Genomic DNA, 12186 nt, shown 5'->3' on the forward strand with positions numbered 1-12186 from the left:
GAACATGTACGGTATAACTTGAACGTCGTAGCAACAGATGACGGTCTGTACTGTCTGTGTGCTACCATAACCTCTTTCGAACTGTGTTTTGCGCGGCCAAGTCGTACGCAGGGTATTTGTTATCATCGGTTGCGTACAGCAGCTTTCCACAATACGAATCAAATGCATCGTGTCCATGTTGACCGTCGAAGTTATTGTCAACAAATACGTAAGAAATCGTCTTAACCCTCTCCCCATATCCCGACAGTGAGAAAAAAACCCACCTCAGTACATGTTTCCAAACAGTTCACATTCCTGCCACTACCGGCGTTACCGTACATATCAGTAAGTACTCTTCAGAATGAACGCCGTACTTGCTATGCAACTTCTCTGACACATAGGTAATACACCTCTGCGGAAGTGTAGGAAGATTGAATTCTCTAGGCTCATCGACTAGCCATATGACGGCATACAGCGAGCCATGACGCACTTTGAACTGAACACGCAGTAGTGTCACACTTTTGCTGTACGGTAAGACTGCGTTTCCTGTTCCCCATGTTCTCTGCTCAACGTACGCCAGTATACTGTATTGGACAGCCCCGAAAGACAGTGCTCTACTGGACCAGGTCATGAATTCGAGCTTAAATGAGACGCTCTACTGTGTTATACTGTATAAGCATACAGTAGAAGCTCTTAAGTTCGACAGAAATCAAGTTCGATATCCTGTAATTCGACTGCGAGAATTAGACACGCCCCTATACGGGCACTAAGAAATGGATTTGCCATTTGACTGGGAATTGGTCCTGTGTCTTGTAGTGATACTTTTGTTAAAGGAAAACAGAATATTTTATTGATTAGGACATCCATATTTAATCACTAATTTTAAATTAATGAACTCTTCTTTTTCTATTTGAGAATTGTGCCGTTTGTGAGACGGAACTGTCGAAACCCACTGTGGTACTAGAAGCGCATACACAAGTCTCGGGACGGGCAGGAAATGCAAGTACAGTACTGTATTCGTTATTGGCTAACCAATAAGAATTTGTATTCATTTCACCTGCCACACTCACTACCCTTATTGGACTGAACTTTCAATTCTGTACTGTCGAACTTAGGAGAGTCCACTGTACTTTTATCCTTATAATTTTAATTGTTGTTTAGTTTACTGTCCGAAGACAGGCCTGAACGCCACAAATGACACCATCAAGGCATCACTCATGAGGGAACTAGGCCAGGAGATAATGGGGTAGGGTGACCAGTTCCTTTCCCCCCCCCTCCATTGCATACATCGCTGACTAGCTACATATCCCACCAATCAGACATCAGATGTATACAAACAATTCTCCTTCCTCTGACACATACCGTCAAGTGAGATGTACTGCCTGATAATACATTTACATATCAGCCAGAACCTCGATCAGAGGTATGATGATGATGATGATTATTATTATTATTATTATTATTATTATTATTATTATTATTATATTTTACCATTGTATCTGTAATAAATAGATATAATATGTGAGTGGTCAAGAACCTCTCTTATTCCATGCGGAGGGGATCCAAAACATTAATTACGTCATTAATACAAATCTGAGACACGTAGGAAATGGGTAAATATGGATATTAGGACAGTTGGTTTTGTGGGTAGGATACTGCTTGAGCCACAACTGAGGACATATTTACTTGTTTATTTATCTACTTATTACTTATTTACTTACTAATTTATTTGTCTATTTATTAATTCATTCGTTTGTTCGTTTTTTCATTTGTTTCCTTGGTTGCTTGTTTATGCTCGCTTATTCTTGCTTATGCTTACTTGCTTATTTACTTATTATTTATTCATTTATTTGTTTACTATTTATGTATGCAATGTATAATTTATTTATGATTATTTATTTATTTATCTATAATTTATTAATAAGTGTTTGTTATTAATTGTTTTATTATTAATTATGTATTATTAATTATTCAATTTCAGTTTAAGTGAAAATCTATCACTCAGTGCCGTTTTGCGCTCAATATGGGACTGATAAACCTGAATATTATTTTTGACAACCCACAAAATATATACTTCTGTGGCCAGACAGTATCAGGGAGACTATTGGTAAACACGGATTCACCAAAGAAACTACGCAGTAAGTATAACGTCGTCTGCAGTAGGCGCACTTAGTACTTTTGAGAGAATTCATGGCCGTCATTAGCACAAGTACTAAGCCACAGGCGCGGCGTAGCTCAGTCGGCTGCGCGGGTTCTATTTCCGCTTGTGCTGATTACCTGGTTGCGTTTTTTCGAAGGTTTTCCCCAACCATAAGGGAAATGTCAGATAATCTATGGCGAATCTTCGGCCTCAGCTCGCCAAATATCATCTCGCTACCACCAATTTCCATCGATGCTAAAAACCTGGTAGTTGATACAGCGCTGTTAAATAACCAATTTAAAAAAGCACAAGTATTGAAGCTATAGAAGTTCCAACTGTAGATCAGCGAATATGATAATGGAAATATGTGGAGTAGTGACAGAAATAATTATATAAGTTCATATCTTTGTTGTGGTTGTTTTGCAGGAGAAGCATGACAATAAGTTCATATTATTCACTTATTATGCAAGAGCTGTGGTGTCAGCGGTCTCATGGTAATCAAGGCTTCATTACAGTGCATATTAAATTCACTAACAGAGCATAACTTTTTTTTTTTTTTTAGGGAAGATGGAGGTTCGCGAAGATATTAAAATTATTTTATTTAGATCTGCGCTAAGAAGTTTGTAAAAGACCAGCAAGATTCCGTTCGAGACTGCAGGCGAAACACATAAGTCTCGCGTATTTTTTTATTTGAGTAGGTTATTTTACGACGCTTTATCAACATCTTTGGTTATTTAGTGTCTGAATGAGATGAAGGTGATAATGCCGGTGAAATGAGTCCGGGGTCCAGCACCGAAAGTTACCCAGCATTTGCTCATATTGGTTTGAGAGAAAACCCCGGAAAAAACCTCAACCAGGTAACTTTCCCCGACCGGGAATCGAGCCCGGGCCACCTGGTTTCGCGGCCAAACTCGCTGACCGTTACTCCACAGGTGTGGACAGTCTCGCGTATTATGGAGGATCCTTTTAAGAGCATTTGTATAAACCAACGACTGTTTTCACGGTTGGTTCTTTCGAGTCAAGCGACGTGAAATATACAGAGTGTTTAATAATTAGACCGACAAACTTTGGGATCGGATAGACGACATTCTTTCTAACAGTTTTTGTTATGGGATGCTACACTTTCTTTCAGAGCAAGAGGGATTTGTATCATTACATGGTTTGATCGTACAGGAAGGAACTGAAGTAATTAGAAACGTGAAAAGTGAATAAGCAAATCATTAATGTTACAGGCACAATTTATTGATCCAAACATACAGAAAAACACAAACAAAACAAAGCGAATGTAAAGGGAAAAAACTCACTTCAGTGTTAAATTAGGATGGATCAATTGCTTTACTGTCTCATTAATGCAACAAGTGCTGGAACACACGTCCATTGACTTCCAGACAAGCACTGCATCGACGTGCCATACCTTATCGTACCCTTTCAAAGATGCCAGGCATTTCCCTGATTTCAGCTACTGCCGAGACAATGCGTGTTACAACATCTTCTTCAGAGTCAACAGAGGTTTCATAAACCACAGGTAGTAATCAAATTGGATTAAAGCATGATACCGAGCTCAGGGAATAAACAAACGCGGTCGAAGGATGATACTGCGCTGACGGAGTAAACAAACTGGATGGTGACATTAAACCGCTCTTGCACTGAAACAAAACGCCCGGGCCCATGTGTTTCTTAACGAAAAGTGTTTGAAAGAAGGTTATTTTTTTTAGTATTAATATTTATTTATTTAACCTGGTAGAGATAATGCCGTCAGGCCTTCTCTGCCCCTCTACCAGGAGATTCCAACCACAATATGAACAATAAATTACCATTAGTATTAAATTTATAATTACAATTACAAATAACATTACAATTAGTATTACAATTACAATAAAATCAAAGTACGAAAAGATTACCTGAATAATTAAAGCTAGATAATTTATCATAGAGAAACAAAGAATATTTTATATTTACTGAATTACAAATTAAATCTAGAATAACAAAATTGTATAGTGATGAAATTACTGAATATTGAAATATTTTGTTAATAGATTAAAGAAACTATTTACAAGAAATCAATTACTGACCAAGTGCCTAGTAAGTTTTCGTTTGAATTCAAGATTAAAGAAACGATTTACAAGAAATCAATTCCTGACCAAGTGCCTAGTAAGTTTTCGTTTGAATTCAATTTTATTTCGACAGTCCCTGATGCTAGCAGGTAGCGAATTCCAGAGTCTTGGCAGAGCTATTGTGAAAGAAGATGAGTATGAGGAGATGCGATGGGATGGTATTGTTAGTATTGTTTCATGACGAGAGCGTGTGTTCACATTATGGTGGGAAGAAAGGTAAGTGAAGCGAGACGACAGGTACGAAGGATCTATCCCATCCAAAAGTTTGTCGGTCTAATTTAGAAACATTCTGTATAGCAATATTAATTATTATTCCTCACGCTACAATGACACCACTGCTTTCTGAATGTAACCTCCCGGATGCAGGTTATATAGTCAGCACCTGTTTTACAATCTTAGACTACCTCTAAGCTGCATTTCACTGGATGCAGCTGTGCTTTGACTAGTTTTCCTTACGCGCCTCGCACTGTGTGTACTGAATAAGATTAAGGACTCATATGGCATAAGAATACACAGGATAAACACTAGACAATTGGACTCACTCAGTTCCTACGGAAAGGAGTTAAGTTTCCTGCAGTGCCTGGCAGTCAGTACAGTGAAAATTTTTTGTGTAGTGATCGTGTGATTGGAACGGATGTTTATCGATTTAATATTATATTTCTCATGTAGGTCCGGTACTAGTTAAATTTTTATAAGAAAAGCAAATAAGGTTTGCGGATAATTTTTCAGATGTCAAAGTTCTTAGTCGTCCTCCAGTGCAAAAGAAATATTCAGCTCTGCCATCATCTGCACACAACAATATTATGTAACCTTTGTACACAGTGGCGCCAACTTTTTTAAAACATTGGGTGGGCTCAAACACTTGAGGTATAAGTTGAGATAAATCTCATGAGTAATAATGATAAAACGACAAATTATTGGGTGGGCTCGGGCCCCACGAGCCCATAAAAGTTGGCTGCACTGTAATTGTAGAAATACCCCTAAGTGTCTTATTGTTTTTAATTGTAAGAACGTATTTTCATATACACACCTAAGACCTGAAGATGCTCGAACGAACGAAAACGTTTGTCGAATAAATCACAACTTTTACCACAGATTAAATCTTGACTGAACTACAAAACAAAATAGGTATATATTACCATGTATTGCAACGAGATTTGCTTTTCTATAACTTACAAGATTCTAACTGCAAATTCCTTCCTTTTATAAACAAGCAATTCTTTAAAAATTCACATACTAACTTTATATGTATTAATTTTTTTTAGTTGGTTATTTAACGACGCTGTATCAACTACTAGGTTATTTAGCGTTGATGAGATTGGTGATAGCGAGATGGTATTTGGCGAGATGAGGCCGAGGATTCGTTGTAGATCACCTGGCATTCACCTTACGGTTGGGGAAAACCTCGGAAAAAATCCAATCAGGTAATCAGCCCAAGCGGGAATCGAACCCGCGCCCGACCGCAACTTCAGACCGGCAGGCAAGCACCTTAACCGACTGAGCCACTCTGGTGGCTACATGCATTAATAGAATGGAATTTGTAACAATGCCAAAGTAGAGTAAAATATATACATAGATATCAGAGATAAACTTAAAAACTTTAAGGCAGATTTTCTCAAAACATGCAGATGGTCAGCTGGAACCTTGTCATTCTAATGCAACGGTATCTTGCCACTTCATCTTATTAGAAAATCTTCCCGCAAGCTGTCAAATGATTGAACATTCAATTCGGAAGTAGTTAAAAAAATTATCTGGACTTTTTCATAAATCAGAAAACGATGTATGGAATCTACTTTTTGTAAGTTTTAAATCAGTATCCAATATCGCCCCATTTTTTCAAAAAAACATTACAAGTTTTCTTTGATACACCGTACCGTATATCCATCTCCGATGACGGCAGAATGCGTACTGGCGATGTTATTTCACGCAATAATGTGCATTGAGTTTTGCGATGCCGATCCAGCCACGCAGAGGTATCTACGTTTAAACCAGCGCAGCGGTGTCCAAAAATCGAACTGCAGTGATTACATGCGACAGACAGCCTATGAAGTAAGGAGACGGAGGAAAGTTACTTAGCTTGAAAACTACAACCAGTGGTGGTTCCTGTATTAACATCTTGATCAATCCCGTGGATAAAAATCTCAAGCTTTGCTGTATCAGTAATGTCACTGCTGTCATCAAGAGCCAGGGAATAATATACGATCTTTTTTGCTTCTTTTTTTAGCCTTCCTTTTAAATATAATCAGGAATTTTCTAAATTCTTCTCTCGATACTTGGTCGAGAAATTCGTAGTTTTTCAAAATTAAAATCTTCTTATGAACAAGTTATTTAAGCTATTTTATTCATTACTCTTTTGAGAAATTCTGTTCTATTAAAAAGCTTTAGAGCACGAGATATTTCAAATCCCATTAGGTAGCTGATTTTGTTACATTTACTTATGTCATCTTTCTCTTTCTGGCTATGATTTAAGACATGTCAATTCCTGGCGTTTAACAGTTCGTTGGCACATAATATCTAATCAGTTTTTCTACAATATTATTATTAAATGAATAACTAATAAATAGTTACCATCATCTAAAGATTAAGAAGATTAAAATTGAGATAGAATCTAATAATTTTATCCTTCTAGGGAGAAGATCTAAAAAATATCAATATTCATGCACGTACAGAAGAATGATAGAAACACATACTTAGTGATCAGTAATAATAATAATAATAATAATAATAATAATAATAATAATAATAATAAATTATTCAGCGTGGCAATTAATGTTTCTATATACCGTCAAAGCGGGCTACTTGGACCCTTAAGGTGTTACTTGAACCCAGAAGAAAAACATGTTTTCGTCAATGTAAAATAACAGTTTGTTGTCGAAAGTTGTGGTTTTTTTTCTCTGCAAACTTTCATCTGCACAAATATTTTCACCTAAGTTACTCCAATGGTAAGTAAACATTTTTTTCTTCTGGGTTCAAGTAACACCTTAATGGTCCAAGTAGCCCGCGTTGACGGTACTCCTAATTGAACCGTTGAGCAAAGTAAACATATTATATTTGTCTGACAGAACAACAAAAAGTGCTCCTCATTATTTACGAAACCACCTCTTACTGCTTGTAGAGACAGAGTTTGTAGAGCAACATGATACCGCCACTGCTTGCCTTTAGTGCGTGAATTAAACGCACAGCAATGCACAGGAAACTCCTCGTACCCGTTTCAATGTCTGTAATTACACGATGTAATCACGGCACCCGCTTTGGTCACCTCTGGTTTAAACAATGGATGTGTGCACCGGGCCTTAACATCCCTCCACCCTAATGGTCTTTCGGGGCCTGTAATGGGTTAGCTTTGCTTCCTTCGTCACTTAATGTGAATATACCGATCTGTAATATTATTAAACTAAATTGATTTGTTCCCATTACTATCTTCAACGAAGGCTTTTCTGGATTCTACGAATTTGGCACTGTGGAATTTCCTTTCTGAAGTTAAAGTAGGGTAAGATTTTAATGCGAAGTATTATTAAATCCATTTCCAGGTATTGTAATTAAGTTCAAAGGTGAAGCAGAGTGTCACTGGAGTGAAACAAGAACAGTACGAAGAAATGGTCGGAACCACACACACACAGTCCATTACAGAGGACATGAACTGTACTTCGACAACCGTGTGAAGCTCTTTGGAGGATCTGGTAAGTTAAGATAATTGTCAGGCATTTAATAACTACTGTAAATCATTCGTTCTTCTGGACTGATTTTTTGTTTACATTATACCCATGTAAACGTTTACATAGACATCCGTTGATATTTCTATACACAAAAGGCTGTGGGCTAGTGACATTTTTAATTGACATTTTCTCACCCTTCTCTATTATGTCTCTATAATCATTATTGTGGCTATGTATATGTTACTGTGAGCTGGAAAACAGAGTAACTATGGGTCTCAAGATTGAATATTGCCTTTACTAATCTTTATTCTGAAGCTGAGATTGATGAAACATTCACAGTTGTGTATGACAGAGAATAATTAGAAAAATAAAATATTGTTCTAAATTATCTTGTCTAGAATTAATTCTATATATTAAATACCATTATATGCTAATTGTATGGCTATGAAGCAGAGTTTTGACTGTACCAGCAACTTTGTTAACATTTCATATCACTAGGCTCCATATTCCAGCTACCTATAAACTGGAATGAAGTTTCCTGATTCGAAGTATATGTGTCATCACAGTGCAGATACACGTACGTTCGTACACAAAATAGTTACGCATCCTCTGCCCTCTTCCTCTAGAAAGTCAAAACCAGGACGCAATTATAGTGAATAGTCTTATCGATCACTGCTGTTACTAGTCGTATTATTTAAGTAACTACATCTTTGTGGCTGATTGAAGGTTCATTGCAAGGTAAGAAGCCTTAGGTAAGACGCTCAAGCGTGTAATATTGCAGGGCATAGTTGAAGATATTCGAACTAATATTTTCACTGTCAATATAGACAACATTGCATAAAAAAGTGACAAAAACAGTGCACTAAAAGGCATTGCAATACCAAAAGGCACAGAAAGTGTGTTGAATGTAATCAAAAAGAACCAGTACCATCAAAATCTGAAAATTATGAAGATATAAACTCGACGCTTAGCATGGATTTGTGTAGCCTATCATGTTGTTCCGTGCCAACACCCCAATTAATAAATTAAATATTCTACATTTTAAAGAATTTCTAGATAAGTATATGGAATATTAGTGAGGTTTCAGTGATGAGCGACATGCAATATCCTAATGAAACACGAAAAAATATCAGACAATAGGAATATATTGTACTACATCATCCACCAATAACGTCATGTGTTATTGAAAGAACTTCTTGCAATATAAAATCATTTCAAGTGACATCCGCATATGTTCAAGTTCCGTAACTTAAGAATGCACGTTACTATTCACTGCTAAGATCACAACGAAAATGAACATCACTGCTCAAGCATGTGTTTACTGGTATAAGTTAAATTCAGAATGTCGGGAGTTGACTGTACTCCACTAGCACGCAGTGACGACCTGTTTGTTTATATTCTTATCCGTTGCATTACCTGTGTTCTGCGTACTATATACCCAATGTGACTTTAACTTCAGTCTTTAGGTAGCTGGAATACGGAGCCTACTTACATATCACTGATGTGACATGTCTTGCAAATTTTACCAGATAATTACAGCATTTGATAACGAAAGGTAGAATTTGATATCAGTTTGTTTCACGTATAAAAATGAAAGATTGCAGTTATCTTAAATATTATTTTCGGAACTAAATGAAAATTTAATTGCTGTAGCCTATATCTTAGCAGCCATAAAGGTATGTATCGAAGACTGGAAGATAATAATTTTACATGTTGCTGTTTCTATTTTCGTAACAAAATTAGCACACTTATTATAATATATTATATGAGGAAATTTGTCTTGATAATCTATATTTTATTTATTGTATTTGAATCTATTTTTAAGCTATATGCGCGTAATAAGTTTAATGATTTTGTTTGAATTATTCTTAGTAAATATACAGTAATTATTGTAATTCTTGCTGTTTCGTGTTTTTTAAGGTGACACAGAAACATTGCCGCCAGGAGAACACAGTTTCCAATTCAGTATGATACTGCCAATACATTTGCCCTCTTCATTTGAGGGGTCGCATGGTTTTGTGCGCTACACAGTTAAAGCTATTCTTGACCGTCCTTGGAAGTTTGACCATGAAGTTAAGAATGCTTTCACTGTTCTGTCACACTTGGATCTCAACTTGGATCCTAGGAATAGGGTAAGATTTTAACATAATCATACGAGATGAAAATAAACATAATTATGCAGTCATGAATTAAACAGTTTCTTAAATATTTTCAGTTTAAGACACCTGACTTCTTTTGAAAATTTATACTGTTTTTTTTTTTTGCTTGCTATGGAATAATGAAACTAAAAACACACACCATACCGCACAATCTTAAGTGGTGACACTTTCTATAATACACAATTCTGCTCAAAGTTATGACAGGGCTCGAAATGGACCGGAACGGCGTTCGTAAATTTCGGGAACTTTTCTGTCCTTTTTCGTAACAAATTACTATTATCCGTTCCTCATTGTTTTAATTTAGTATTAATTATATATTACCGGTCAAAAGTTTTCGATCACCTATCACAACTATGATTTGTGGTTAAAACAGGGATTTCGTTTTGAGTATTCTATCATATCATAATGCTAGAGAGAGAAAATATTTATTTTGTTGGTCTATTTACTTTTTCCGATGTGTTTGTACATTAAAATAAAGAATATAGCTAGTTGTTTTCGTATCTGATCGAAAACTTTTGACCGGTAGTGTATACATACAGAGTGTTTCCGAGGTGGTGTTACAAACGTCCAGGGATGATGGCGAAGGGCACGTGTATCAATTTGAGATAAGGAACCCTGGTCCGGAAATGACCGAGTCGAAAGTTACAAGCAAAAATATTTGTGTGGAAATGAAATAATTTTATTCCTCTGTACACCTTATTTATGTGTATTTATCTGTACATCTTACACATACTGTAGTCATCTGACGTTGTTTACTTTGTCTACTTACAGTATTCCATTCAGTGCGCTGTCTGAGGGATGGGGACAGTGAACTACACTAAAGCAATGCAGATAGCGTAATGTGTAACGGACATGGTCAGTCCTGATATGCACGTCTGTAGACAGCAGTGTATGTGTACAAGTTGCAGTGTCCAGTCGATCAGTCCTAGTGAAATGGAGGAGTACACGAGAGGGGAATAAACAGACCTGATTTTCGAATACGGATGAGCCAATGGGAACAGTAGACAAGCTCACAGATTGTATCGTGTCAAGTACCCAAGTAGGAGACATTCATCTTTCCACCACTGTTCCAAAAGTTAAGGGAAGGAGGGCACGTGGTGCCAAATTACAATTCCATTTCCACAGAACTATTTTTGCTTATAACTTTCAACTCAGTCATTTCCGGACCATGGTTCCTTATCTCAAATTGATACATGTGCCCTTCGCCATCATCCCTGAAAGTTTGTAACACCACCTCGGAAACACCCTGTACATACATACATACATACATACATACATACATACATACATACATACATACATACATACATACATACATACATACATATACAATACATTTTTTAAATTGTTAAAAATACTGACAACGACCTCTCGGTACTGTCGATATTGCTTTGTTATATTACGCGTATAGCATTCGCATAAGCTCTCGCAAATTTATAATAGTCTTGCGACATACCTTCAATAAGTTCGATTCTGAATTGAGTATCCTTGAGGTTCTGAACAACAGCGTGGTGTTAATGAAGTTAAAAGAACCGGGACTTAGCGACACTTTCAATTCATATCGAGCTAATGATCAGATGTCATAGATCACTGCTAGGCGGTGAGTCGAAATGTCTTAGGGCCATATTTATAGACATTCTTAGCGCGGGCTTCCGGTGGATGATCAGCGAACTAACGTTTTTCGTATTCATAAACCAGTGTTAGCGATATGATATGATATGAATCCTGTACAAGTAACTAGTCGATAGCCGGGGCTAGCTTAGTACGCTCGTAGCGCTGCTAGCGAAATGTCTATGCATAGCACCCTAATGGTTTAAACTGCGACCTGAGTATCCATTTATGGCGCTTATTTTCGCCAATTTGCTTTTTCTGCCATTTTCATCTTTCCTATAGTTTCTCTTATTCTTATTCTGTTTGTTTGTTTTTTTCTCGATTTGCATAATAGAATCATTGTTTTGTCACATCTTATTTTTGTGGCTGTTGTAAGAATTTTGGAAATCAGTAATGATTTGAGAGCAAAAAAAAAGTCTGTAAGAATTTTGGAAATCAATAATGATTTGAGAGCAAAAAAAAAAAACTCTGTAAGAATTTTGGAAATCAATAATGATTTGAGAGCAAAAAAAAAGTCTGTATTCGAG

General features: G+C 36.6%; 1 protein-coding gene across 3 annotated transcripts in view; it reads left to right on the plus strand.

The window, feature by feature from the left end:
• LOC138706376 (arrestin domain-containing protein 17-like) overlaps nt 1-12186 on the plus strand; it is a 41397-nt gene that overhangs the window by 12331 nt on the left and 16880 nt on the right. For all 3 annotated transcript variants that reach the window (XM_069835581.1, XM_069835582.1, XM_069835580.1), the window contains exons 2-4: nt 1961-2117; nt 7764-7913; nt 9810-10021. In XM_069835581.1, coding sequence (XP_069691682.1) covers nt 2003-2117; nt 7764-7913; nt 9810-10021 — 477 coding nt within the window. In that variant the 5' untranslated portion in view covers nt 1961-2002. The remainder of the gene's footprint in view (nt 1-1960; nt 2118-7763; nt 7914-9809; nt 10022-12186) is intronic.

Source organism: Periplaneta americana, chromosome 9, assembly GCF_040183065.1.
Source record: "Periplaneta americana isolate PAMFEO1 chromosome 9, P.americana_PAMFEO1_priV1, whole genome shotgun sequence".
Lineage (NCBI taxonomy): Eukaryota > Metazoa > Arthropoda > Insecta > Blattodea > Blattidae > Periplaneta > Periplaneta americana.